Below are 27,324 nucleotides of genomic sequence, written 5' to 3' on the forward strand. Positions count from 1 at the left end.
AAAATCAATAACCAACTCGACGAGTTTTGCGCAAGAAAAGTGAAGATAGAATGCAGTGAATCGGGGGATAAAGGCAAAACGATGTGAACATCTTGAGGCAATCAGCCCCAGTTCAAGTCAGCTTAATGCTTCTTCCTGAAACAAACATAGCAGTTAGCATATCAGCGTCAAATACAACGGAAATATTAGCAGGGGGATTGATGTGTATGAGACATAAACAGACTTGGACAGCAACCGCACAGTGGCGGGGTAGAAAAAGTGGGAGACATATTGGGAGCGGTGCTTTGGGGGAGGAGGAGGTGGTGGAGGAGGAGGTGGTGGAGGAGGAGGTGGTGGAGGAGGAGGTGGTGGAGGAGGAGGATGTGGAGGAGGAGGTGGTGGAGGAGGAGGATGTGGAGGAGGTGGTGGTGTTGGAGCACGAGGACGCGCAGGACCAACATACTTCTTGCCACTAGCTTTTGGCTTGCTCCCAGCCATCCAACCGAGGACTGAGGCGGGTGCCCCTCCCTTCTTCTTGGCCTTCGTGGGCTCTGCGTTTATGATACGGGCTTCCATACCAGGCCGCATGGGCCGCCCGCCCATGGGGGGCCACCCAGGCGGCGGCGGCGGCGGCGGACCGCCACGTCCCGGGGCGGCACTCGGTGGGCGCGGGCCAAATGCGGCGCCCATGCCGGCCAATCGCGGATCGTGGACATGTCCACCGGGTGGCGGGTGACCGTGGGCAGCCCTGCCCGTGCCTGGATGCATCATTCCGGGTGGCATCGGCGGCCGCTGTAGCGGCGTCTTGTCCATTGGCCACATGTGCATTGTGATAGACCAGTCCGGCTGGACTACCTTCTCCCAAACCGTCGGCAGAATGATCTCGCCGTTGGGCCCAATGAGATCGTAATGGCCTTCTTGGACATGGGGCCCAATGACATCGACATGCAGAAAGGCTTGCTTGATGAGCTCCTCCATGCCCTGAAACACGAGTGGTCAGCATATTAAATCGAGCCGAAAGGGGTTGCACTCACCGCCCAGGTTTGGCAGATATGGAAGGGGAAGCTAAACTTCCGGCCCACGGCATCTTTGAACTTGATAGGCGGCTTTTCCGCCTTCTTGGCCGCCTCCTCGGCCTTCCGTTTGGCTTCTTCCAAGAGCTTGTTCTTCAGTGCCTCCTCCTCCTTTTTCTTGGCGTCTTCGGCGGCCTTCTTTGCCTCGGCGGCCTTGCGCTCGGCCTCAAGCTTCTCTCTCGCTTCAACCTCTGCCCTTAGCTTCGCATCGGCTTCGACCTTTTTCCGCCATTCGGCTTCCTCTTTAGCCTTCCTTTCCGCCGCTTCCTTGGCTTCTTTCTCGGCCCGTTGTGCTGCCTCCAGCTTTTCACGTTCGGCTCTGACCGCCGCCGCCAGCTTTTCTTCCTGTTCCTTGACTGCTGCCTCCAATTTCCGCTTGGCCTCCTCCTCGATCCTCTTTAGTCGCTCAGCTTCCTCGGCCGCTTGCTTGGCCGCTCTGGCTTTCGCTTCTTCTTCGGCCTTGATCTGAGCCTGGATCCTCTCCTGCTCCTTCTTGACAGCCAGCTCAATCCTGGCTTTGGCTTGCGCTTCGGCCAAGGCTGCAGCTTCTGCCTCACGTTTTTTGCGCTCCTCAGCGGCTCTCAGCTCAGCATCAAGCTTCTCACGCGCCTCGCGTTCGATCCTCTTCATTTCCTCCTCTTGCTTCTTTCTCCTTTCCTCTTCCGCCCTTTTTTCCTGCTCCAGCTTCTCACGCGCGATCCTTTCTGCCTCAATCCTGGCTCTTTCAATCTCCTTTTTGGCTTCTTCCTGCGCCCTCCTCATCTCTTCCATCCGTCGTTGGAGAGCTTCCTCGGCCTGCTTCCGAATCCTCTCTTCCAATGCTTTCCGCTCTTCCTCCTCCTTCTTAGCCTTCTTTTCCTGTTCCAGCGCATCAAGCTTTGCCTTCATTCTTTCGAACTCGGGATCCGGCTTTTTCTCAGCCGGCGGCGCGGGCGTTGGAGGGGCAGGTGCGGGCGCTTCGGTCGGTGGCGGAGGCGGGGCATTGTACATGTATGGTTGCATGTGAGCCGGGACACCATACCCTGGGCCCCCGCCGCCACCGTAGAAGGCGGCTCCTCCGCCGTGGTAAGGCATCATGTCATAGTGCCCTCTGGGGTCGCCATAATAGTTGGCGCCACCACCCGCCATGGGGGAAAAGGGGTTGCGGAAGTCGTTATAGGGGACCATCTGGCCGCTGTAAGGGGTCGGCATGAATCCAACGTGACTCTGGGCGTAGCCGCCCGATTGTGGACCGGGTCTGGCGCCGTAAAATGCGCCGTGATTTTGCGGAGGCGGTGGACCGTAGCCACGCCCGTATTGCGACGGAGCGAAGTCGTCAGAAGGGTCTATGCTCATTGGTGGGGCTGAGGGAGCGTGGTAGGGGAATGACTGGCGCGCGGGAGGGATCCTGTGGCGGCGCGACCCGCTACGGTGTGGATGGGGACTGTGAGACCGCTGAAGGGGTCGTCTGTATTCCTGGCTGGCGCTTGCCGATGCGGAATCCGAAGGGTCCAGCTCGTCGTACTCGTCTCCCCACTGGTCTTCGTCGTCGTCCACTTCGTCGTCGGAGTCGGCGAGATCTTCCTCGCTGTACCCTGCGTGCGATCCTGATTCTCCGTCGTCGTAGAAAGAACTCGAGGAACTTGAAACTGTCCTGCGCCCGTTGGCTTTGATTGCTGCGGGTGTTTGTCCTCTCCTGATGCGCAGAAAATAGAAGATGTCGTGACGAATTAGCCAGGTAAAATCAACACAGAAAAGGGAATGTGGTGTAGAAGGACACGGGCCTTGCGGCGCAGCAGGCTGGACAGGGGATGGCCGTCATAAATGCGGCCCGTTGTACTTACGGCATTGGGAATTCCTAAGCTCCGTCACCTCCACTCGCGACAATCTACGGCGAGAAAGTCGGAACCAAGGCAGGTCTAAGCCAAAATTTAGTAGGCGACGAATTTTCGCCCTTGCGCGCACAAGTGTCTGATCCAAGGACCCAAAAGAGGTGAGCTGGCGGTGTGCGTAAGGCGTCGTGAGGGGTGTGCAGGGCGAAATGGCGGCAGATTGGAAGGAAAGCGGGCGCTTGTGTGTTGAGCCGGGAAGCTGGTGCTGCACTATCGCAGAAGTCGGGGAATCGTAGTGAATTTGTTTCCGAACGAGGCTTGTTTGGTTCTCAATGCAGGAAAGTACTAGAAAACGTGTTCGAGACGCACGGTCGCTATATGCTGTCGTTGGGCGCAAAAGCGGGCGGAGATTGGGTGAGTGAGAGTCTGATGTCTGGGCCTGCCGGTCAGCGTCGGCGGGAACGGTAAGGCAAGGTAACGGTGCCCTAAAAGCCCAGGCCGGATCCACAGACAGGGACACAGGGGGGGGGGATTTGCCGGCTGAAGCAGTGGAGGAGGGGAAAGTGAGGAAAGGGCGAGGTGACCCAGCCTAGGCGGAATTGAGCCCTTAGCCCATTCGGATCGCCATGGCTGAAGCTTGAAGGATAAATTGGACTGAATCGACGAGAATGTGGGAAAATGGAATGGAGCGAGGCTGCTGGTTTTATGAAGGAAAACGCGGGAAAGTAGGTAAGCAACACACACTTACATGCCTTTCCAGTACACTAGAGATGGTTGTTAGCCTACAGCAGCGGCCAAGGTGACACTCGTGACCGTGGGGGAACGGGAATCGAATCGGGAGTGCCCGGTCAGGACTCGAGAGAGCACACGGAGGCTAGAGGGTCAAGCCTCGACTACTGGCATAGCGTCAGTGAGGGGCCATTCAGCTTCCGTGGAAGCTCCACGACGGCAGCCGAAGCACCCAACAGGCAACGAGAGAGGAGGGGATTGGCGGTCCTCGCCAGGCGCCAGGCTGCGAGCACCGCCAGACTCGATGACGATGAGTGGCTGTACACCGCGACACGCTGGCGGGAGTCGGGGAGTGCCGTGGACACCATCATGGATTCATGGCATCTGAGGTCAACCCATTAGGTTACCTAAACAGGGACGTTCTGGGCCCCTGCCCCTTTCCCACCCTCCGCAGGCCAATTCGTGTGTGCAAGTGGCGGCGGTGTGTGTCCTGGCTTTGGTTGCCAAGCCGAGGATATCATGGCTCTCAGTGGTTGTCTAGGGAGAACGAAGGGCAGTCGACAAGATGGAAAGAGCGACTCGAGACCGCCGACGTGGGGTAGAAAAAAGTGCAAAAACCGAAAAAGATAAGAGGAACATTGTCATACCAATGGACTGTTTGTGCTTTGCTCCAGAAGCTGTCCCCAATGGCCTCCAATTATGTTATTCCCCGTTACTACGTGTAAGGGGAGGTGTAGATCTTGATGACGGGGAAGGGCAGGACAGTGCTTGCTGTTGTGTGTGTGCGCGCTGTCCAACAGAACACAGAACCAAGAGTGCCTGTGGTGTGGTGGGGTTGCCTCTGTGTTCCAGGTGTTCTCTAGCTGCTGACGCGGGGGCTTGATGGCGGTGTCGGGATACCTCGGACAAGCAAATGGCAATTTGGAGACGGGAGTATCGGGGCTGCTGTGTTTGGATCTGGAAGTTGGTGTTTTGCGACGAGTCCTTCTCTCACCGACTTTGCCATGGCAGTTCAACTTTCTCGGTTAAGTTAATATGCGTTGTCACCTAGGGCACGGGCCTGCTCACAAAGACAACTTGGACAACCCAATCTCATGAGCAGGGCCTGTGGAACACCCGACGCAGGTCGCACGGTGCTGGCCGAGTACGGTGTTATTATAGGTGTGAACGGTGGCTCGTGGTGAGTGAAGGGATTCAAGCTCTTGCATCGGTGTAATAAAATGTACGAGTGTCCCCAAGCTAGACTGAAATGGGGACGGCGACTTGAACAACAACAGTGAGAAAGGAGGCGGACGGTTACTCCATCTACGCTTCTACAGGAAAAACCTCGCTTACACACCAGTCCACTCGAATTCCTTCATTGAGACCCTCTCCAATGCTAGCCACCTGCAAACGAAACCTGTACGTCCTGTCCCGTACCTGGCCCCAGCCTCCAACTCCTCAACCCGACGTGGACCCCAACACCAACTCCCCCAGCATGGTCACGACGCTGCTGTCTGGCGGTGAGCATGGTCTCTTAGTCATGGGGCTCAGGCCAGTCCCATTGGCGTTGGCAGTAAACCAAGGCCTTCTGTCCGCCAGTGGGTATAGCAAAGAAGCCCACCCATTGACACTCGACATCACCTGCTCAGCCCTCACAGGTTTCATTCAGCCGACGATAAAGGCAGTCTGCTCGCTGCAACTCCATTAGATTCTCGTCATCACGATCCTGCCCGCACCCTCAACTGTCCCACATGATTTTGTTCCTTTCTTCTCCTCCCTTCAGGAGGGTCTACACCCAGAGGGACAGGCTGTCGAGGCGTGGGGTTGGGATGACAAGATCTGTAACACAGATTCAACGCCGAGATGCGAATCGCCAAAAAGAGATCAAAGGCTGGCACGGGAGTGGAAGAAGCAGACGCATCAGTTCGCCGGCTTGGTCGCGAGGATGGACAGACACACAGGTAGATGTGGAGGCACGACGCAGCATCCTGGCTGAGGAACAGCGACGTCTAAGATATAGTCCTCGCCGACAGCCAGCTCCAGTCGCTCTGCTCATGTACTGTACATCGAACTCTGCTAACCTGCAGCATCGACAACACGATCTGGGGCTTGTCTGCGGCCGTCAGAACACGTCAACTTGTGCCCTGCAGAGGGCGTTCTAGGCTAGGCTGAAGAAAATCGAGAGAATGGTTCCAGGGGCCTTGCAAGCTTGCATCCGGAGCCAGGGCTAGCCAAAGAAACCATGGGGCTGCGCGCAACCAGGCACCGCGCACATAATTTGCGGCCGTGTCCGTCTTTCCGAACGAGTGGCCAGTCGAAGCCAGTTTTCACGTCGAGGCTGGGCCGATCATGTCGAGATTTCTCCTGCCCAAAGGGGACTGATGGGACCGGTCCGAAGAGGACCGTCATTGAGCCGCAACCAGGTTGGGCTCGAACGCCGCACCGCCCATTCTCCACCCGCGCACCATCCTTCCGTCCCGTTTACTGGAGCCACGTTCGGCCGCCTTCTTTCCAAGTCTTTCTGCCCAAAAGGACCCACCATCTTGGCTAATGCAAGCTCTCGTAATAAGGCACCAATGAAGCTCGACGCCTTGTTGAAACAGTCATGGCCTTGTGCGGCGATGCGGTAAGCTTGCAACACAAGCAGACGGACCCGCAGCCGACCGGTTCCCTATCAGGGTCGCGCACCCGATTTGAAGTTGCCCACAGCAACAAACGCGTCACCGGATCCCTGCGCGGCGCATTCTGTTTTGGGCCAGAATCTCAATCACCTCTCAATTGCCGACGAAGCGGCTACATCGTCAGAGAGCAATTGACGAGCTGCTGCAATCTCGGCCTCGTCGTACCCACGCCATCCTTGGTCGCGGGCGGTGCTGTGTCGGACAATCTCGGACAATTTAGCTGTGGCCAGCTCATTCAATCGCTCAGTATTGCGGGTATCCGGTATGGCGAACTCGTCGTCGGTCTGTTTTGCCGTCTTGTTAGAGCCTCCACTGAGGAGCGTCTTGCAGACCTAGTGCTCCCGTCAGCAGCACATTCCACTCTACACTCGGTGCCGGACGTCTCACCAGCTTTAGACCGTAGTATCCTCGGAGATAATCGTCGCACAGCTCGACGCTCCGAGCGAACCGCTTGATCGCCTCGGCCATGTACTTCTGGTAGGACCCGCCGGCCACACCCGGGGCAGTAGCCGCCATGAACTGCAGCTCGCCCAACCGAGCATGTATCTGTGAGAGGGCAGATTAGCAGGGGGCTTTAACGATAGGGTTTAAGTTGAGGGTCGACGGTTTGTCTTGCATACATTCCATGCATTGGGAGCCAATAACAGGACCTCTTCCATGGCGTAGATGGCCTGTGGATACAGACCCTGGGAGAGGTAGATATCCGACAGCTCAGACCACGCTTCAGCGTCAGTGGGCGAGAACTCGAGAAGCTGCACAAGTGCGGATGCCGCGTCGGAGACGCGTCCCATGGACCGCAGGAGCGCGATGCGCCGTTTCGCGATAGGCTGGACGCGCTTGGTAAGTCGGGGGTCGCATAATGAAGGCGGGAAGAAAAGAAGGACGCCAACGAACGATATTTGTGTCATTCTCGGCCAGTATCTGTTCATACTCCTTCAACACTTCCTCCAATGCGCTGTCGTCCTGGGCCTCGGCCTCCTTTACCAATCCCCTGAGCGCCTGCACCCGCTCATTGCCGTTTCCGAAGCGGGCGACGAGGCGCTCGAGGCACTGGTGGGCAGCTTGATCGTCGCCAGTCCGCAGACATGACAAGATCAGATTCTCGTATTTGATCCATAGCTCGGGCTTCTCGGGAGCCGAGAACAAGGCGCTGAGAGGCGACGAGGACACGGTCGCGGGCGAGCTGCGCAGAACCGCAGGGGCTTGCTGAGACAATGCCAAAGCCGAGGCCGGGGGCAGCTGCGTTGCCGGATATAGTAGAGATGGCGCCATCGTCAGTTTGGATTGTCTATGCGATCGTCGTTGAATTGGAGCGGGACTACTCCGTATATAGGGTGTAGACTGGCAACGACCTGTCGACGGCCTGTGACGTTTGCAGTTCTGATGCTCAAGCGCCAGGCTGGTGCAAAGTTCCAGCTTCAGGAGGTCTAGGCTGTAAGCCCCACAGCTCCAGCGCTGAGCCGCTAATTCCGGGGGCCGCTTGTTCCGGGCCGAAAAAAAATACAGTGCGAGCTCAGTGCAATGCAGACAGTCTAGTGACGTGCTGCCACTGCCACTGCGTGCTGTGCCTGATCTTGCTCTCCTCGGCGCTGCAAGGTGGAATTCAAGGTGATGCAGGTCAGTTTGCGCCAGGAAAACGTCTTCAACCTAGGATTCCCACCATCGCCGCCGAGACTACCGTGACAAGATGCATATCATTGCATCGTATCTCAAGCTCTTCTCGTCTTCGACATGAGTCTTCGCCGCTGAACCCCGCCCCAATCCCGCATTCCATGATCACGAGAGCGTCGTCCCGGAACCATCGAGCATCGAACAGCGAGACACTGCGCATCGGTTCTTTGAGCGGGAACTGAGTGTTCGGCGTGCATTCAAACCCAATAGGCGTGACAGCCAACCGTTACAGCCATGTTCGCCGCCCCCTTGGTCCCCTTACGCCCGGCGCCGAAGAGTTGATGTTGACGTTGGTCCCCAGGTTCGAAAAGTCGCTGTACGACCTCATCCGAGGTCTGCGCAACCATAAGGGCCGCGAGAAAGAGTACATACAAAACTGCCTGAAAGAATGCCGTAGCGAAATTCGCAGCCAAGATATGGGTCTGTCTGCCAATGACCCCTTTTCCTTGCTCGACCGGCTGACGGTCCCGGTGCAGATGTCAAGGCGACCGCCTTGCTCAAGCTCATATACCTCGAAATGGTTGGGCACGACATGTCTTGGGCTTCATTTCACGTCCTTGAAGTCATGGCGTCCCAGAAATACCACCAGAAGCGAGTCGGCTATCTCGGCGCCGTGCAGAGCTTCCGCCCTGATACAGATGTGCTCATGATGGCAACCAATCTCCTGAAAAAGGTAGGCCGGTCTGCCTATCATCGCTCTGGAAGCCGGGCCGGTGCTGATCTTCTCCCAGGATTTGGCTGCCTCAACGCCGACCATAATTTCCCTCCCGATCGCCGCGCTGCCTCACATCATCACCCCCTCGCTATCAATATCCCTCCTTGGGGACTTATTGCCCCGCCTCAGTCACTCTCAACCAGCTATCCGGAAGAAGACTGTTGTCACTCTGTACCGGTTGGCGTTGGTGTATCCCGAAGCCCTACGTGCTGCATGGCCAAAGATCAAGGAGCGCCTGATGGACGTGAACGAGGATGCGAGCGTGACGGCGGCTATCGTGAATGTCGTATGCGAACTAGGATGGCGGAGACCCCACGACTTCCTGCCGCTCGCGCCGCGCTTCTTTGAACTGCTGGTTGATGGTGGCAACAACTGGATGGCAATAAAACTGATCAAACTTGTAAGACGAAATAGGTATTTTCCTGCACCGCGTGATCCTGACTGTGTTTGTAGTTTGCTACTCTTACGCCCCTCGAACCGCGCCTCGTCCGCAAGCTATTGCCGCCCTTGACAAATCTCATTCGAACCACTCGGGCCATGTCCCTGCTGTACGAGTGTATCAACGGTATTATTCAGGGCGGGATCCTGGGTGAGGGAGAAGACTTCTCCGCTAGGGAAGAGGTTGCCTCCCTATGTGTCTCCAAGTTGAGGGGCATGGTGTCTCTAAACAGCGACCCAAACCGTACGTTCCCAGTCTCTCCTTCCGCCGTTTAGTCCCAAGCTAATAACCCTTCAGTGAAATATGTGGCGCTCCTGGCATTTAACAGGATCGTTGTCACCCACCCGTTCCTCGTCGCGCAGCAGGAAGACGTGATTCTTGAATGCATTGACAGCGAGGACATCACGATTAGGATAAAAGCACTCGACTTGGTGCAAGGGATGGTCAGCAGCGATAACCTAGTGTCGATCGTCAGCCGTTTGATGAGACAGCTCAAGGCGTCCTCGGCTGCACTAAATCAGCAAGGGAACGGCGCCGAGAGCCACGATCTGGAAACAGATTCGAGCGACGAGACAAGTGCTGGTTCCAAACGGCTGTTCAAGACGCAGGATGCACTACCACCACTCCCGGATGACTACACTACTGACGTGATTGGCCGGATTCTACGCATGTGCTCTCAGAATAACTATGCCAATCTGGTCGACTTTGACTGGTATATCGATGTTCTGACCCAACTCGTCCGTATTGCGCCAGTTCCGCGGACGAGAGATCTGGACTCGGACATCACTGCGCCAACGGCGAGAGTAGGTGTCGACATTTCCGAGAGAATTGGCAACGAACTCAGGAATGTGGCTGTGAAAGTTAGAGCCATAAGGCCCGTCGCCGTCCGGGCAGCTGAGCTCGTCATCTCGCGCCTGAGCTCTGAGATATCAAGCTCGCGTCCGGTTGTCCCGGGAGCGCTCAAACCCATCGCATATGTGGTCGGGGAATACGCTTTCGAGCTCTACTCCCCTGATGATGCCCTCCGGCACCTATTGGGCCTCGTTTCGCGGATCGAGAATCCCGAGGTCCTTGCAACGTGCCTACAGGCTATTCTAAAGCTATTTGCAAGCGTTGCTGGGGATGATCAGACGCCTTGGACACCAGAGAGAAAATCAGCCTTGTCGTTGTTAATGGCCCGTGTCATCCACGTGCTGGAGCCATTCGCATCACATCCAAACTTGGAAGTTCAAGAACGTGCTGTTGAGTTCATTGAGCTGCTCAAGCTTACGGCCGAGGCGGCGGCCGGCCAGTTGCCCTCTACAGACGAATTGCAGAAGGACGCACCTTTACTCCTCACACAAGCTATCCCATCGCTGTTCACGGGATGGGAACTCAACTCGGTTGCTGCCGGAACGCAGCATAACGTACCGATACCCGAGGGCCTTGACCTGGATGAGCCGATCCACCCGAACCTCAACAATCTCCTGGCACAGGCAGACTCGCTGATGCTGCCGGCTCAGGGCGATGACGAATTTGAAGTGTACTACAATCGAAAACTGCCCCCTACGAGCATCTCCAGTGGGCCAGCGATAGAGAGGCTGGCGGATGCTCCCGACGAAATCCCTGGCTCGTATCAGCAGGTCGGCGAAGAAAGTTACCTCGACGCGGACATCATCGCCCGGAGGAAAGCCGAGCGCATGGAGCGTAACCGAGACGATCCCTTTTATATTGGGGGTTCGACCCGGTCCGGGGGGACGTCAACACCCATTCATAACATCCTGCAGAAAGAAAACGGCCCGGATCTTGACATCGACTCAATCCCCATTATGCAGCTCGACTTGGAGAAACTGAGCGTCAGCAGTGCAAGTGCGGCGCCAGCGGCGACAACAGCAGAGAGACGACCCAAGCCACGGCAGCAGCAGCAGCAGCGCATCATCGTCGCGGCCGACGAGACACTCAGCGGCGTGAGTAGTAGGCCAGTTACGCCGCGCAACTACGACTCGGAAAACAACTCGGACAGTTTCGCAAAGGCCAAGGCTGCTAGAAAGCTCAAGCAATCGCTGCTGCAGGTCGACTCGAGTCACTTGAATAATCTAAGTCTCCTTGATACCGGCGACCGGCCGGACGACGAGCAGCAGCGGCGCGAAGAGGCCGAGATGGCGCAGGCGATGCGGGAGGTGCAGCGGCTGCGGCTGGAGATGCAGCGGGCTAATGAAAGGATACAGGTCGCGCAGGGCGTACCGGCCGAGGGGATCGTGGTAAAGAAGAAGAAGAAGACGGTGAAGAAGGCGAAGGGGGAGGAGGACAATGGGGAAGAGGGGGTTGGAGTAAAAGTTAAGAAGAAGAAGAAGAAGGTTGTCGCTGGTGAGGGTGAGGGCGAGGGGTCGTCTCAGGCGGACGCAGCGCCGGTAGTCAAGGCGAAGAAAAAGAAGCCAAAGAGGATAGTGCAGCTTGATGGCGATGATGCCGCCGCAGGACAGAGCCAGTAGAAAATAGATGGCTAAGGCACATACGCTCGCTTGCTCAACAGCCCGCTCGCATAAGTAACCTTATACAAGCAGCCGCGTGGGAAGAAGCCATGCTCAAGCAACCAAACAAACCGATTCAATCCCTCTATTCATCTATCACCCTTCTAATTCTGCACCTGCGCAAACCCTCGCCCTTCCAAATCCCGTGCATACGCCCCCTCCCCGTTGGCCATCCCACCCGTTGTCTCCTCTGCACCACCTCTACTTATCCCCGCCTCCCCGTTCCCATCCACATCCACCCCGGCCCCTCCCAACTTCCCCCAAGCAGGCTTATTCCTCTTCCCCTCCCCTCCACCGGCACTCTTGTACTGGTATCCCCTAGCCCTAGGCCGCTGGGCCATTCCCTCTGGGAAATCGGGCTCGTAGGCCAGGGCAAATTCCTTGCGCAGAACCTCAAACTTGTCGTTCCCTCCTTCCACTTCCGCGAGCGCGGCGCGCACACCGGCAAAAAACGCTGCCATCACGGCATGGTTGTGCACCTGCAGCAGCGTCCAACCCAGCATCTCGCGCGCCGACAGCAGGTGGTGCACGTAGGCGCGGTGGTGGGATGTGCATGTGTAGCACGTGCAGTCCTCGGCTAGGGGTGCCAGGGAGGTTGTGTTGTTGGACTCTGGGAGGGAGAGGTCGGTTGCCAGCGGCAGTAGTGGGCCGTTAGTGGTGGTGGTGTGAGGAGGCGGGGGGAAGCGGAAGGTCAGCGCCAGACCGGCGTCTGAGGCCGCGTTGACGAAGGGGATCGCGAAGAGGTCTATACCGAGAGAGATTTGGCGCAGGATGTGGTGGGGTGTTTGGGTTTGGGATTGGATTTGTGATGCGAGAAGGGAGAGGAGGGGCAGCTGGACCAGGGACGGGGTGTGCGCGGCTATGTCGGGCAGCACGTCGGCGTCGTAAAAGGCCAGGCCGTGCAGTTGTGATGAAGGCAGGTAATCCTCGGCCAGCCGCGCCAGGTACTCCCACTGGATGGAGTGTGAAATGGGAAGGACCGGCGCGAAGGTGGATTGGGGGCTGCTACTACTCCGTGAGAGCGACGAGAACCACTCAACTACCCACTCGTCGGTGCGCTCGGCCATGCGAAGTGCCCGCTTCGAATTGGGCGCGACGGGTCCGTGGGTGAGGTCTGCGGGGGGGATGGCGATGTCGGGTTTCAGAGTCTGCACGGCGGAGAGGTACTCCTTGGTCGGGAGTACTTGGAAGCCGGTTGAGGTGAAGACGGAGATGGAGTCGTTGGTGTTGCCGTTGGGTGGGGGAACGGCAGGGAGGCGTCGGGCGCTCAGAATTGTGGTGACGGATGGCGGCATGGCAGTGAAGCTGTGGAGAGGAGTGCCTTGTTTTGTTGTTGTGGGAGTTGAGAAAATAGGGGGTACCCTTTTGGAGTATTGCTGTGGTTTTTCAATGACTAGACACAAGTTAGTTACAAACGAGTGTAAGAGATAGCGGGTCATCCCACAGTCTTCGAGAGCCATGTAGGCACTGCTCACTTGCAAATGCTTGCTCACATTGTCCGGGGTGAGGTGCGGCAGGACGCCGCGTGATGTGACGCCGACGAAGTTGGGCGTGTCGATGGGACGGCGTCCTGGCAGCGTTAAGCGACCTAGCCGCGCCGCAGCGCCGTCTTTGAGGACGCTTCCGAGAATCTCGAATCTCATGGCTTCTTGATCGCCGTCCGGGATATCGACTGTCATTTTGTGATTTATTCCTGGAATTCGGCGCAGCCGTGAATTTGCGCCTGGTGTGGACGTGAGCCGTAAGCCACGACGAGGACACAAGATGGTGTTTATCGGTCTATCTTCAGGAAGAGTATGTCATCTTAGGTGCACTCTCGACTGTGTCCTGTTTGTATAGTTGTATATGTAAATCTTCAGTCAAGATCTCTCGTGTCTCAGCCCAGCAAGCCTCCCTCACTCACCGTTTTAGGAAAGGGGTTTTCAGTTGAAACGGAAAACGAGAATCTAACGCTATCGGGGCTTGTGGCCCACTGCTGTGGCTCAGCTCGCTCCACTGACAGGGAACCGAACCCCACCTCCACAGCCTTACCGCAGCCCAGGCAGGTCCACCCAGCCGTTCCGTTCCCGCTCTGTCAGTCGTGTTTCACAGTCCGAGTGCCAGGAACAGCCAAGCGGCGTATCCGGATGATGGTCCCCTCTCCAGGTCGCCTCTTCTCCAGACCTGAATTGGCCACCATCCCTCGCAATTTGCAAGTTGTTGATTGATATTGTCGATATTTAGTTTTCTGATCTCCTTTCCCCTCTTCGCAGCGGCATGCTACTGTCAAGTTGAGTTTCACAGCTTTTGTTTTCCCCTCGTACGGTGCCGCCGCACCACCCAATCACCCAACGTTCACTACATAGCCCACGGCATCATGGGTGAAACGGACCTCGGGACGCGCATTCAGGCCCGCGATCTAGACCGTCAAGGCGTCACCGACTCGGATGGGTCCGTCCTTGCCGCCGACCACCCCGACGCCCCGATTGCAGAGGTCCCGCAGGTCGAGGACCTCGAGGAGGACAACTCGCCGCCGACGCCGCGATTCATTCAGGACGAGGGCTCGTGGAAGCGCTTCAAATGGGTTCCCTACCCTGCCCGCCGCCTCATCAAGGCTGCCGCCCAATGGGTCAGGGGCCCGGCAAACCCGCGACGCTTTACGATCGAGCCGCTGTTCCCCCAGGTTCAACACGCTCCCATCGCGCTGCTCGATAAATACCTACCGCGCAAGCTGCACAGGGCCTTCGCCGTCCTCGCTTATTTCGGACTGTGGATTCTCACCTTTGCTCTGGTTATGCGCCAGGGCCTGGTTGCATCCGAGGTGGCACAGTGGGGCCGGCCGGTATCGATTGGGTGCGGGAGCACATACTGGGGCTCGGGGAACAGCTGTGGGCTGGACGGCATAGATTGCCGCCCGTTTACCGACGGAGGGTTCCTGTTCAGGTGTCCAGCCAACTGCGCGAGCTACCAGGTGCTGAATCCCCACGCCGTTGGCGATCAGGAGATCGTCTACAGACCTCTCGTCGTCGGCGGGCCACCCTTGTCCGGCGACGGCCCAGCTGTTTACCGAGGCGACTCGTTCATTTGCGGTTCGGCGGTGCATTCCGGCGTCGTTTCGAATGCCAATGGCGGATGCGGCGTGGTCAGGCTCATTGGGACGCAGAGGAATTTCAACAGCACCTCTAGCAATGGCATCACGAGCGTGGGATTTGACTCGTACTTTCCGCTCTCCTTCACTTTCGAACCCGGGATCAGCTGTGAGGCCCGTGACATGAGGTGGCCGTTGCTTGCCGTCTCGGTCGTGTTTACTGTCGTCTTTTCGCTTTTCGTGACCTCGCCAGCCCTGTTCTTCTTCCCCATCTTCAGTGTCCTCTACTGGACTGTTGGGCTTGCCACGGATACTCCGAGCTACACCGACGTGCCTTCCCTCTTCACGCGCGAGCTCGGCAACTTCCTCCCGGCCATGTTCGTCGCATGGGTCATGTACGACAAGATGGGCATTAGGCGGACGCTCAAGGGCCTCACGGCGCAAATCGAAAAGACGGTCCTCTGGCTCGGCGGTGCGTGGGTGGGAGCGCTGACCAATTATACACTCGACTTCATCCCCATCCAGCGCCTCACCCCGCACGATTTGAATCAGCAGCCCGGCGCGCGCGCCGCCTTGGCTATCATCATCATCATCCTTGTCGTCATCGCAGCCGCGCAGGTGTGGTTCTTCCGGCAAGAGGCGCGGCTAGTCCGCTACCTCAAGCTGTACGCCCTGCTTGGTCTAGGTCTCATCATCTGCGCCGTGCTCCCGGACCTCAACCTGCGCATACACCACTACATCCTCGCGCTGCTCCTGCTGCCGGGGACCAGCCTGCAGACGCGGCCCTCGCTGCTGTATCAGGGCCTGCTCGTCGGTCTGTTTGTCAATGGCATCGCGCGCTGGGGGTTTGATCCCCTCTTGCAGACCGCCTTCTCGCTGCGGGGTGACGCCCCGATGGAGACGCCGCTGCCGTCCATCCTGGAGCCCGTGATTGCCCTGGGGGAGCCGAACCCCAACATCACCTTTACCTGGAAGCCCCCGCCGGGCGGGGAGTATGACGGGATTAGCGTGCTCGTGAATGACGTGGAGCGGTTCCGCAGGTATTTTGATGACGGATCGAGCGTGACGAATCTGACGTGGACGAGAGACGCGAACTTGCAGGCGAATGAGTATTTTCGGTTTGCGTGGATGCAGGGGAGCGCCAGAGGCGATTACACCAAGGCGGGCAAGTGGGATGCCCTGGGTCAGTGGACGCAGATGCAACCTGGCCCTTCGCGGATGGTGAAGAGGAGCGAGGGTGGCAGCTTTGAGAGGTTATGAAGCTATGCCCGGCGTAGGGAGTCTCGTGATATATATCTTGTCGCGTTGTGTTTAGCTACTTTTGCTCTTGTTGTTGATAGAGATCTTATACGAACTTTGGGAGTCGCAAAACATAGATAATCTACAAGTTAGAACCGTGGTTTTATCGCAGCGTCGTAGTCCTGAGCGGTCGGACCATTGCCGGAGTATACCCTACCCCTGCAACACCGGGCCGAGCCAGCCCCACCGGCAACGGAAGCCGCTCCGTCCCTAAAATGACGTCCACTCCACTCGGGACCGAAACACCCAAATCCACTTCACAAACACCTTAGAACATTCCACAATCTTATGCAACTCAACTCCGATCGCCAAATCGAACTCTACACAAAATCCAACACCCCAAGTAAGCGCCACAATAAAAGAGAAACCAGACTCTCAAAGAAAACAAATTTACAAAAACAAAAAGAAAATGCCACCACGAATCCCCACCCCCCAAGATTTCTCCCCCTCCCCCTTCCCCCCCAACTCCCTCACCCTAACCTACCCCAACCCGCCCGAATCCACCACCTCCATTCTCCTCCTCTTCCACGGCCTGGGCGACACCCACGCCCCCTTTGCCTCCTTCGCCCGCAACCTTGCCCTGCCGGGGGTCCTGGCCATTGCCGTGCGTGGCGTGAACCCCCTGCCCGCTGCCCTTTTCCCACCATCACCATCACCAACGGAAGGGGGAGGAGGGGAGGCGGGGGGTTATCACTGGGGAGATGATTTGCGGATTGGGGGAAGTGCCGGTGGGGAAGGGTTGGGGTTGGATGCGGATCCTGGGTTTAACAAGGCCAAGGGGTGGATTATGGACCGGTTGATTGGGGAGGTGTTGGTGGGAAAATGTGGGTGGTCGTTTGGGGATGTTATGTTGTTTGGGTTTGGGCAGGGTGGGAGTTTGGCGTTGGGGTTGGCGGCGGGCGTGGGGAAGGGGAGGGTCAGGGTGGAGGAGGTTCAAGTTGAAGTTGGGGGTGGTTTGGGTGCGGAAGGGGCAGTGTTTAAAGGGGTTGTTTCGGTTGGTGGGGCGTTGCCCGCGTCTATGGTGCCCAGCTTTAGCGCGAGGGAGAAGGCGAAGACGCCGGTGCTGGTGTGTTGTGGAAGGGAAAGTGAGGCGGTGGATGAGGATGCGGTTGAGGTGCTCGAGCGGGAGTTTGAGCAGGTCAAAGTGGTGAGGTGGAAGAGGGCGAGCGACGGAATGCCGAGTAACAGGGAAGAGGCGCTGCCTATGATGCAGTTCTTTGCTGAGAGGCTGAGGAGTGGGTGGCTCTAGAGCGATGGCATTTGTAAGTAGTGAGGATGGGAAGCGGGAAAGGGTACATATCCAAGGTCCAGCGCAAGGTAAAGCAAGTTAGACTCACCGCAGGGCGTGGTCCTGTGACCGAATGGATATCTCAGCTAACTATGAAATCGTTCTGCACGGTTTCGTAGGGCGGGAGGTCATCGGTTCGAGTTCTGTTTCGAGGTCCTTTCTAGGACAGCTTCAAGTTGCAGCTTGACAGACCCTAGAAGGAAGGCGCCCCTTGAACAGTTCATGACGATGGCTTTCCCGCCCGAGCTTTATGCCGTTTTCTTTTGCCCCACTGTCCTAGGGAGTTTATTATCAAATTAACTTTGACTTTATGCCGTTTTCTTTTGCCCCGTTGTCCTAGGGAGTTTTATATCAATAAAACTTTGATATCGATCCAAGGATTACAATACGGATGAAAGCAAAGATGAAGGTTTATGACTCGATTATTTTGTAAGGCATCGCAAAATAAAGCAGCCTAGGTAGCTTTTCTTTTGAGAGTTTAAGAGCAATGAGCAAGCTCTCTTGGTCCTGGCATGTTCTTCTCCCCGGGCCAATCTTCCTCACCGGCATTCCCTGCCTCTGCCGTTGTCTCCAAGGCTCATCATGATGTCCCATACCACCTATCCATCCACATTCGCCCGGTCCTCCTACCGCCGCCACTTCAAAGGCCTGTTCTCCAGTAGCGTGTCTTTGTCGATATTCAGCTGCGTGCTAGTCGATTTGGTACAGTTTCCTATGTCTTCCCTCTAAGCATCACCTTATAGAATACACATAGATTGTAGGAATTATGTTGCTAACCTACCTTACCGCAGCCACGGCGCAGAGAATGGTCGCCATCGCCACCTTTCGGGAATTACTAATACTCATGGATGTCGGTAGCAACTTCCAACACTCCTAGAAGAGCCAGCGTAACCCCTAGCACTTTCTGAAATGGCATCAGGTTGGCCGCCAATTTTGGGGCGAGAGACTCGGCGGCATTGCGGATTTCAAACCGGTCGTGAGTTTTTTGCTTTTCGACGAAATCCCACACCAAACGGTTGACCCTGAGTATCTGGCACGTCCGCAAGAAATTGGGACACGTGGCGTATGAAAGCTCAGGTATGCCGTCATTTGTAATGTGATGCCTTAGAAAATTGCCAGATGAGACTATCTCATCCAATTCAGCCACCGCCAACTTGCATCGGCCCAGGGCCAGACCTAGGCGAGCAGGGCCAAATGAGTCGTCTCTGATCATGGCATCGGCGCAGTGCTTCAGATCCTTCAGTGAGGGGAAATCGATCAAGAATGGTTCATGGAAGACGGTGTGCTGGGTGAAGACCTTTATATGTTCTCCGACCACTGGCGCCAAATCGACATTCCGCTGGCAAGACGAGCACCGCTCGCCTTCCGGCTCTGTACAGGGCGACTCCTGCTTATGCCGCTTTCTCTTTTGTGGGACGACCGGCGCTGGCCCTGAATTGTTGTTTGCCTTGCTGGAATTACTAACCGCCGACATGGCTGACTGTCAAGTACGTCCGCTGTTTGCCGCGATTGACGGATGAGCATAACTCAACCAATACTTCTCGACAAACAACGAACAACAACCACTTACATTTGATCGTCAGTTTCGGCGAAATGATTCATTCTCCCGACCGGTGATGATGCCTCGAGGTTTGTGTCACTCAAGGTGTGGTGTTTGGGGTTCCAAAGAACGTTGGAGGAGAGTGGAGAGATGGCAGGAAATATAACTAGACAATCATTCGATAATGAGAGGCGGGCACTGGCAGAAATGGAAAGAACGTGGGAGAACGGAACAGGTTGGTAGTAATGAATGAGGTGGAAGAAATTCAGGAGGAAAGTGTGGGAGGTCATGGGAGGAATGGGTAATGAGAGACTTGAGAGAGACTACCAGAGCGCGAGGGTGAATCGGATCAATGTATAGCTACTACATATCAGAGCAATAACGATGATAAGAGGGCCCAACCTTCAAGAAAGGGACTGATAGCAAAGATGAATCTTGCGGCAGTCGTATTGTCTCTTAGTAAAGATCTATAAAATTTGACAGCCGGGTACTGTTCTTATCAGTCCTCATCAATCATCAATGTCACTGTCGCGTCTCCATAATATACGTCACGGCCTTGAGGCCGCTGTGATTGCTGTTGTTCTTGTATCATAGGTATTCAGCCATGGGCCCGAATGATTACGAATGCAATAAGACGATTCATCATGATCCAACCAGGGTAACCTGTGAGAGACTAATAGCAAACAGACTATTGGAGATCTTTGTAAGCGACAGACCACATGTCCGCCTTGTGTAAGTTGTGTTGCCGTTCTACCTTATGTCTACCAAAGTGAGAAAGCCAGGTGTAAAAGAGATCATCCTCATCAACTCAAAACCGGCCCTAGTGAACGTGAACTTCTTACATAGATGGATAGTGGATCGGAAGAGTAAACATCATCAATCCCGTGTGCTACCTGAGGTAACTAAGTTGCTAATGATCATACCGTCCCTAGAACCTTCATGACTTCCTCGGTTGCCAACATACCATAACTAGGCACTAGTAGCAATGGCCGTCATCGGCGTAGCTCGAACTTCATGAGATTTATTTTTGAAGGCCGGTGGCGATTCTCGGAGCGCGTCGGAGATCCAGAGTACGAACAAGCGCTATTTGTAAAAGAACCAGCTTGTCGGATAACTGCTGGATGCCAAACTCGAAGTTGTTGGTGAATATCTGTTTCACATGCGCAGGTGCGACATCGAAAAAGAACCAGGACATCTGTTTGAACTGATTCATCCTGCGGGGTGGAATCGATTCGAATGACCATGAATCGATACTAGTAAGGTCTTGCCTCACGGCAGTGCCTACGGATAATATCTTATCCAGCTCGGCCACTACTCGCTCGCACTCGACCAGGGCCGGGGTCAGATTGGTAGAGCTGAACGTCTCGTTTTCGAGTCACGTTATACGTTCGATGCATCTGCACAGATTGCTGACTCCGGTGATTCGGTTGGCAACGAGGTTTGGATTATCGATTTTGGCTGAAAATTCCTCCAGATCCTTTTTGGTTCGTGACGTAGAAGCCTCATCTGGGTGGCCTGAAGATTGACACGGTCTACCATTGTGGTCGGCACTAGACGGCCCTGGTGTCAACTATGGCCCTTGCTTCACCGGTATACATGGATGTAACTGGTAGCTAGCACTGACCTGGAGTTGCCGTTCTCCATAATGGAGTCGGGACTAGTCGAGGTTAGAGAATGGAAACTCGGCTGGTATTTTAGGCCGGATGAGGGAGACGGTGGCTTACATTTGGTTCCTGAAGACTTGTTTGTTGATGATTCTAGTGAACGAGGATATGTGACTTGGGCAGATGTTTCACGTTCGCACACGTTCTCGACATCTGTGCCCGGAGAGGAGTCGGAGGAATGGTGGAGGCAAAGTGGAGTGACGAAGCAGGTGGCCTGCTGGATCTGTGGCTCTATCGCTCTGACTGAGAGAAAGAGAGGCAACCAGAGAGACTCTGGAAGGCAAGCCTATATAGGCTTGCCTGGCTGGTGGTTCAATGGTGTTTGCCCTATCAAAGAGGACATAGGAGCTCTCAGCCCCAAAGAGCTCTAAGGAGCTTTAACAGCGAGGCCTGAAATGAGAATGGCCTTGAAAGAAGGAAGAATTTAGACGCTGGGCTCCGAGGGTAGAATATAAGGCGGAAGGAATTTGGTTGGAAAATGCGAGATGGGAGGAAGAATGCAGACGAGAGACTACTAAAGCAAATCAGATGGGAAGTCAATTTAAAGATGAAAACTTGATGAGAGGAGTGTTGAATCGTCAGAATATAGTTAGTTGTCGTCGTTGCTACACTCTCCACCTGGACCACAGCCTCGCTGTTGTGTTCTGTTGTCGTCTTCATCTTGCTCTAGGGAATCGATTCCCGCACCTAGCAAGACGAACTTGTAAGATAATGACAAGTGTGATAGGGACTTCTCTAAGATGGTGCCTACTAGATGAGTGATGGACTTGGGAGGAACCGGCACCAACCTCTATTTCTAACTTGCCAACTTCAAATTTAAGTTGCTAAATGATCATTTGGAAAATAATATTGAATAATTCCTCAACATCGTTACCAAGTGTTAATAGAAGTCGATAACATCCAAAAATGCCCTAGCTTACTAGGCTTAGGCACCAGAGATACAATGAACTTGAAAGAACTTGACTTCGTCTTCCAGCGTTTGATTTGATCAGGATTAGGGCGTGAGCTTACCATAATGAGGGCTAATATAGGTTAGGATGAAGGAAACCAAAGTCGAGAGCCAGGTGCCTTGTGATTGAACCGATGAGGAATCAGGGAAAGCGCAGCTCAAGAGAGAGAAACGCGTCCAATAAATAGTACTTCAGAAGCCCATGCTCTGAGCGTCCAATCCAGTAGACAGTGATACTCATGAGTCATCTACCCTGAGTCTAACAAACATGATACGTGATTGTTACATTTGTCACAGGTTCAGCAACACTACACCTCAAATCTCGAATATCTCTCCAATCCCTTCCCCGCCGCCCCTCCGGTTCTCAACCAGGTCCAACCTCCAGCCCTCCCAATTCTTCAGCGACCGCTTGACCTCCCTGATCCGCTCAAGCCGCTTCTTCTGCTCCTCCTCTTGCGCCAGACGGAACGCCTCCTCGTCAAACTCCATATCATCATCCTCAAGCAGGTCGTCGTGGTGCGCATGACCGCCGCCGCCGGCAGCACTGGTAAGCACATTCAGCCCGCTGGCAAAAAAGTCCCCAAGCCCTCCCCCGCCGCCGCCCTTCCGGCTCGATGGCGACATCAGGCCAGACCCCAGGTCCACCGTCTCGAACCGGCCCGCAGCACCAACAGCCACGGCTTCGTCCGGACCCACCTGCATCTCTTTCCTCCGTTCGTGCCAGATGCCCCTGCGGAGATCGGTATTCTCCGCCTCCAATTCCCTGATCCTCCTCTGCATCCGCTGCCGCTCCTCGTCCTCCAGCTCATCAACGCCTTCATCATCCCCGCCACCTTCAGCAGCATCCTTTTTTCTTAACCTCCAATTCTCCGCTTCTATCCGCTCTATTTTTTGCTTCAGCTCAGCAACCTCCTTCTCAGCACGCTCCTTATCCCTCCGCAGAGCCTGCGTCCGGCCATCCTGCTCCTTGTGCAGCGTAGTAAGCGTAACAACCTTCTTCTCCAGCGCCTCCGCCTTCTTAGCCAGCTCATCCCTAGCAGCCGCAGCCTCAGCCAGCTCCCGTTCCAGAGTACGGAGCTTTGTCTCGGCGGAGGCCCTCTCTGAGCCCTCTTTCACCGCCTTCTTGGAGACGCCCTCCAGCTCAATCTTCAAATCATGCAGCTCACGTTGCGCGAGACCCGCGGCCTTGTCCGCGCGGGCGAGCTTCTCTTCCAGCGCGGCGATCTGCTCCGATGGTGTCGATGCCGAGACGGACAGCCTCTCGACCTGCGCGCGCAGGCGCGACATCTCCAGCTCCATCGTCTCAATGGTGGCCGCCTTGCTGCGCAGCTGCGCCTCAAGCTCCATGGCGGGCGGCGACGACATGGACAGCGATGGCGACGACCCGTGCTGTCTGCCGCCGCCGCTCGTAGTGCGCGCAATCTGCGACTGCAGCTGCGCGTTTTGCCTCTGTAGCGCGGCGAGTTCCTTTTTCTATGTGTCCATCTCGCAGTCAGCACCCCCTGACCCCACACCATGCATAACCAACCAAAAAAGATGACGGGAAAAAAAGGAGGGACTCACCAACCCCTCCACCCCGGCCTCCTCATCCGCAGGTTGCCCTTCCCCAAGAGGCCCGCCCCTCTCCCGCAAATCAGCCAGCTCCTCCTCGGCCCTCGCCCACCGCTTCTCGGCATCCTTCAGCTCTTTCGCTAGGGTCTTGTTCTCCCTCTCCAGTTCCTCGATACGCCCGACGTGTTTGCGGTAAATATCCGGTGCCGTCTCGCCTGCCTCGGGGCTGAACAGCCCCAGCCCGGCAGACGCCCCCGGCGAGAGGGGCCCGCCGGTGGATAGGGACACGGAGCCCTGGCGGAAGGAGGTCGAGCGAGCTTTGGATTGCTGCGCTAGCGAGGGGGTGGTGGTAGTAGCTGTTATAGTGCTCGGGGAGGTGGGGGTATCTTCGGCGGCGGGGAAACGCTCGGTTGGTTGGTCTTGGTCCGGCTGTTCTTGTGGTTGTTGCGGTTGCGCTTGGGGTTGGTCGGGGGTGTCTCTGTCTTGGGCAGAGGTCGCAGGTTCGAGGGCAATGTCGTCCTTCTTGCTGGTGCTGGTGCTGCCGCCAGCCTTTTTGGCTTTTGCCTTTTTCATTTGCTCCAACTGTATATCGGGGCGTCGGTGTGAGCATGGCGAGTCCTTCGGGCGCCTAAGAATGAGGGCATACCTTCTTCTTGGCCGCGGCCACCTTTTCGGCCTTGAGCTTGTCTTCGTCCATGACAATGGCTGTGTCGCTGTCCTGTATCTTTGAGTGATGGGATATGTGTGCGTATGCGCAGTCTAGAGTATAATCTTGGCGCCTAGCCTTCGGTATGTTCAGTTCTCGTGCCTTTTCAAATTGATGGTTTCCGGTGTTGATACTTCAACCGTCAGCGAGTCGCAATGCGAGGTGGCAGTTCCAACCAACCGACAGTGATGCTTGAAGTCGCCCTGCCCACTTGACGCTGCCGGATGTGGCCCGTGCTCTCACCGACCCTTGTCAGGCTGCAGGGGTACGAACAGGCTCGACATTTGGCACATCAACGAACGCTTGAACGCTGTACGGCACAACCGGTCTATTTCTGCTCTGATGAATCTCAAGACACGCAAAAAAGATTCTTGATACTTCGCAAACACCTAGTAGAAAACCCATTCGATGGCTATTGCATCCGATCCCCGCCTTTTATCCGCTAGTTAACCATACCCCGTCTAGCTATCGCTGGACTCCCAATTGCTGTTCTATCGCGTGGATATGCAGCCACTCCTCCGAGTCCTCCCAAGCGGCGCTTACTGGCCCGGCGTCTAGATGAGCTGCTGGAAGGCACGGTTGATGGGCGACCGGATGTTGGGGACGTCCTTCCAGAAGTTGACCGTCGCAACGGCCCGCTTAGCAATGCCTTCGGGGGTGAATTCAAACTTCTGTTGCGCTTGGTTAGTAAGCAGCCACTGAGAACGGAATCTGTAAGAGACTTGCCTTGTACACATCCTTGTATGCGCCCGAAGCACCGAACCGGTTCAAACCAAATTGCTCGTGCGTGTACCTCTCCCAGCCCATGGTGCTCATGACCTCAACCGACAGAGATGGGATACCGTCGGGAAGGACGCTGAGACGATACTCCTTGGGTTGGGCGTCGAAGACCTCGAAGCAGGGCATCGAGACGACGCGAGCCTTGATGTTGTGCTTCTCGGCCAGCTCCTTGACCGCGTCAATGCAGATGCACACCTCGGAGCCCGTCGAAACCAGTGTGATGTCGGCACCCTCGACCTCGTGGAGGACATAGCCACCCTTGATCGCCTTGTCGATGACCGAGCCCTCAAGCTGGGGCAGGTTCTGACGCGACAGAGCGATAATGCTGGGGGTGTGCTTCGAGATCAGGGCAACGTAGTAAGCCGCGCTCGTCTCGTTACCGTCGGCCGGCCGCCAAACCATGCAGTTGGGGAGAGCACGGAAGTGGGCCAGCGTCTCGATCGGCTGGTGCGTCGGGCCGTCCTCGCCGAGACCGATTGAGTCGTGCGTGGCAACCCAGATAACGCGCACTTGGGACAGAGCAGAGAGACGCACGGCGCCAGCAGCATATGAGACGAAATTGAGGAAAGTGCCGCCATAGGGGATAACAGTTCCGTAGGCAGCCATTCCATTCAAAATGGCACCCATGCCATGCTCGCGGACACCGAAACGGATATACCGACCTGCATAGTCGCCCAGGCCTGTCGCAGGGGGCTGGAAGTCGATAGCGCCCTTCCACCGCGTAAGGTTGGAACCGGTCAAGTCGGCCGAGCCTCCAACCAGCTCGGGAATGACGTCAAAGATCTTGTTAAGGACTGTCTCAGAAAGCTTTCGCGATGCAACGGCCGAATCGGCGGGGGTGTAGGTGGGGAGGTGCTTCTCCCAGCCCTCGGGAAGGTCGCCCTTCAGGCGGCGGATCAAGTCATCGTGCTCAGCCTTGTACTGCTCAGCGTACTTGGCAAACAGCTTGTTCCATTCCTCCTCCTTGGCGGCGCCAGCGGCCGCCACCTTGTGGCAGAGGTCGTATACCTCCTGGGGCACAACGAAGCTCTGCTCCGGGTTGAAGCCGAACTTCTCCTTGAGCTGCTTGATATCATCGGCCTTGAGCGGAGAGCCGTGGACGCCGTGAGTGCCCTGTTGCTTGGAACCGAACCCAATGATGGTCTTGAGCTGGATGAGAGTCGGCTTGTCCTTGACTTCCTGAGCAGCCTTGATGGCAGCCTCAATGCCGGCAAGGTCGTGGTCACCGTCCTCAACAGTCAAAACGTGCCAGCCATATGACTCGTACCGTTTGAGAACATCTTCTGTGAAGGCCTGGTTAGTGTCACCGTCAATGGTGATATGGTTGTCATCCCAGATGGCAATGAGATTGCCGAGCTGAAGATGGCCGGCAAGCGAGCAGGCCTCGGATGAAACACCCTCCATCAGGCAGCCGTCGCCCAGGAAGCAATATGTGTAGTTATCAATCAAGTCGAACCCGGGCTTGTTGAAGACGGCACTGGTATGCGCCTGGGCAATCGCGAGACCGACGGCATTGCTGATGCCCTGGCCTAGCGGCCCTGTGGTGACTTCAACACCGGGGGTATCGTGAGACTCGGGGTGGCCGGGTGTAATGCTGTCTACTTTCTGTGCAAGAAACCATGTTAGGATGCACCTCACCCATGGGGTGATCAGAACCTACACGGAAGGCCTTGAGGTCATCCATAGAGACCTCATAGCCGTAGAGATGGAGCAGCGCATACTGGAGCATGCAGCCGTGGCCGTTGCTGGGTGAGACCGGTCAGCAACGGTCTCAAAGAGACAGTCGAGCAGCTCCAAGGCCTCTCGCCAAGCACTTACGAGAGGACGAATCGGTCCCGGTTGACCCATTTGGGGTTCTTGGGGTTGAACCTCATAAACCTGTTGAAGAGAACGTGGGCAACAGGTGCCATGCCCCTAGATTTGGGTTAATAGCTCCGAGCTCGGACATTGGCCCACGCAGATGCTCAGAGAACTTACATGGGGGCACCCGGGTGGCCCGAGTTGGCGTTGGCGGTAGCATCAGCCTGGGCAGCGAAACTTGTGAGCACCTCTACATCTTCCAATCCTCAATGGGAGAGTAACATTGTGTGTCGGGGAACGAAGAAGCGCTTATCCGCAACTGGCGCGGGGAGAGGATGTGATCGCTTTTGGCGGGGGCGGGGTTCATTTTTCTGTTGAGTGAGAAGGAGAGGGGCAGAAACATACAGCCAAAACACGGATCGTGTTGATGGCGAGCTGGTCAACGTCGGTGAAGCCCATCTTTGCGCGATTCTGAAAGCTAATTCCGGCGGGCTAGAGTCTCAAGTTGCTGCGTTGGGAGAGTCTTGGGAATGCGAGGGAGAGAAAGCGGAAGATGCGAAGAAGGTGGGGTGTTAGTTTTATGTGTACCAGGAAAGCTCGGCGTTGGGATGTCGAGATGTCCCGACAGCTTCTGGCGCAAAGTGGGGTAGCACTTCAAGTTTGAGGTAGCCGCGTTGTGCTCCAGGGACTTCTGGTTCGCCCGGATATATGCCACTGTGGAGATATTGAATCACTCTCCCACCGGAGCGCTCCGGTTCATGCCAGAGGCCTCTGACGCGCCGTTTTCACCCTTTTTTTGCCTCCAGGGGCGCTTTCTCTCCATTCCTATTATCGGAGCACAGCAGAGCGCTGTGACGTCGAAGACAAAGTGACGTTGGCTGGAACCAGTCACGGTTCGCTTAGCTGTTCACCTAGGTAAGGGGTCTACTGTACAATCAGGAACCGGAGAATGGTTGAGCATGAAACTCCTGCCGTGGAGATATGCAACAAATTCAACAACGGATGAATCCGTCTATTTACCTAAGGGCTAGTTTGGCGCTTGGAAGCGCGGGAGTCGATCAGGCAGTCACCAGTCAATTGGCAGTTTCGG

General features: G+C 56.1%; 10 protein-coding genes across 10 annotated transcripts; 3 read left to right on the top strand and 7 right to left on the bottom strand.

Moving 5' to 3' along the window:
• Positions 1 to 822: 822 nt before the first annotated feature.
• On the bottom strand, positions 823 to 1,079 carry N656DRAFT_677740 (uncharacterized protein; the record flags this gene model as incomplete). Its single annotated transcript, XM_064810510.1, has 2 exons — positions 823 to 960; positions 1,014 to 1,079. Coding segments are annotated over 2 exons (204 nt in total), but the record flags the coding sequence as incomplete, so codon positions are not given.
• A 3,034-nt stretch (positions 1,080 to 4,113) lies between these two features.
• On the bottom strand, positions 4,114 to 5,062 carry N656DRAFT_601471 (uncharacterized protein). Its single transcript, XM_064810255.1, has 2 exons — positions 4,661 to 5,062; positions 4,114 to 4,612 (listed from the first exon to the last, which is right to left on the bottom strand). Exons 1-2 carry the CDS (start codon positions 4,798 to 4,800, stop codon positions 4,234 to 4,236), a joined length of 519 nt encoding a protein of 172 aa, XP_064671395.1. The 5' UTR covers positions 4,801 to 5,062; the 3' UTR covers positions 4,114 to 4,233.
• A 1,279-nt stretch (positions 5,063 to 6,341) lies between these two features.
• On the bottom strand, positions 6,342 to 7,527 carry N656DRAFT_788730 (protein prenylyltransferase; the record flags this gene model as incomplete). Its single annotated transcript, XM_064816713.1, has 4 exons — positions 6,342 to 6,587; positions 6,643 to 6,801; positions 6,876 to 7,082; positions 7,150 to 7,527. The coding sequence occupies 4 exons, from the start codon at positions 7,525 to 7,527 to the stop codon at positions 6,342 to 6,344; spliced, it is 990 nt and encodes a 329-aa protein (XP_064671396.1).
• Positions 7,528 to 8,443: 916 nt separating this feature from the next.
• N656DRAFT_767533 (Adaptor protein complex AP-3 delta subunit) lies at positions 8,444 to 11,551 on the top strand (the record flags this gene model as incomplete). Its single annotated transcript, XM_064813563.1, has 4 exons — positions 8,444 to 8,599; positions 8,658 to 9,041; positions 9,095 to 9,323; positions 9,378 to 11,551. The coding sequence occupies 4 exons, from the start codon at positions 8,444 to 8,446 to the stop codon at positions 11,549 to 11,551; spliced, it is 2,943 nt and encodes a 980-aa protein (XP_064671397.1).
• Positions 11,552 to 11,694: 143 nt separating this feature from the next.
• On the bottom strand, positions 11,695 to 13,487 carry N656DRAFT_844102 (tRNA-guanine transglycosylase; the record flags this gene model as incomplete). Its single annotated transcript, XM_064819119.1, has 2 exons — positions 13,035 to 13,487; positions 11,695 to 12,983 (listed from the first exon to the last, which is right to left on the bottom strand). The coding sequence occupies exons 1-2, from the start codon at positions 13,267 to 13,269 to the stop codon at positions 11,695 to 11,697; spliced, it is 1,524 nt and encodes a 507-aa protein (XP_064671398.1). The 5' UTR covers positions 13,270 to 13,487.
• Positions 13,488 to 13,661: 174 nt separating this feature from the next.
• Positions 13,662 to 16,056, top strand: N656DRAFT_777846 (uncharacterized protein). Its single transcript, XM_064814894.1, has one exon. The coding sequence runs from the start codon at positions 13,947 to 13,949 to the stop codon at positions 15,915 to 15,917; it is 1,971 nt and encodes a 656-aa protein (XP_064671399.1). The 5' UTR covers positions 13,662 to 13,946; the 3' UTR covers positions 15,918 to 16,056.
• Positions 16,057 to 16,227: 171 nt separating this feature from the next.
• N656DRAFT_729279 (alpha/beta-hydrolase) lies at positions 16,228 to 17,584 on the top strand. Its single transcript, XM_064812612.1, has one exon. It carries the CDS (start codon positions 16,366 to 16,368, stop codon positions 17,203 to 17,205), a length of 840 nt encoding a protein of 279 aa, XP_064671400.1. The 5' UTR covers positions 16,228 to 16,365; the 3' UTR covers positions 17,206 to 17,584.
• Positions 17,585 to 17,924: 340 nt separating this feature from the next.
• Positions 17,925 to 19,158, bottom strand: N656DRAFT_601555 (uncharacterized protein). The gene is made up of 3 exons (XM_064810256.1): positions 18,815 to 19,158; positions 18,026 to 18,740; positions 17,925 to 17,956 (listed from the first exon to the last, which is right to left on the bottom strand). Exon 2 carries the CDS (start codon positions 18,716 to 18,718, stop codon positions 18,080 to 18,082), a length of 639 nt encoding a protein of 212 aa, XP_064671401.1. The 5' UTR covers positions 18,719 to 18,740; positions 18,815 to 19,158; the 3' UTR covers positions 17,925 to 17,956; positions 18,026 to 18,079.
• A 2,449-nt stretch (positions 19,159 to 21,607) lies between these two features.
• On the bottom strand, positions 21,608 to 23,823 carry N656DRAFT_828299 (uncharacterized protein). Its single transcript, XM_064818530.1, has 3 exons — positions 23,595 to 23,823; positions 22,961 to 23,530; positions 21,608 to 22,870 (listed from the first exon to the last, which is right to left on the bottom strand). The coding sequence occupies exons 1-3, from the start codon at positions 23,643 to 23,645 to the stop codon at positions 21,713 to 21,715; spliced, it is 1,779 nt and encodes a 592-aa protein (XP_064671402.1). The 5' UTR covers positions 23,646 to 23,823; the 3' UTR covers positions 21,608 to 21,712.
• Positions 23,824 to 24,109: 286 nt separating this feature from the next.
• N656DRAFT_777851 (transketolase) lies at positions 24,110 to 26,739 on the bottom strand. The gene is made up of 6 exons (XM_064814895.1): positions 26,640 to 26,739; positions 26,412 to 26,458; positions 26,253 to 26,348; positions 26,095 to 26,179; positions 24,381 to 26,039; positions 24,110 to 24,325 (listed from the first exon to the last, which is right to left on the bottom strand). The coding sequence occupies exons 1-6, from the start codon at positions 26,691 to 26,693 to the stop codon at positions 24,209 to 24,211; spliced, it is 2,058 nt and encodes a 685-aa protein (XP_064671403.1). The 5' UTR covers positions 26,694 to 26,739; the 3' UTR covers positions 24,110 to 24,208.
• Between the last annotated feature and the right edge of the window lie 585 nt (positions 26,740 to 27,324).

Source organism: Canariomyces notabilis (assembly GCF_033297395.1).
Source record: "Canariomyces notabilis strain CBS 508.74 unplaced genomic scaffold N656scaffold_7, whole genome shotgun sequence".
In the NCBI taxonomy this organism is placed as follows: domain Eukaryota; kingdom Fungi; phylum Ascomycota; class Sordariomycetes; order Sordariales; family Chaetomiaceae; genus Canariomyces; species Canariomyces notabilis.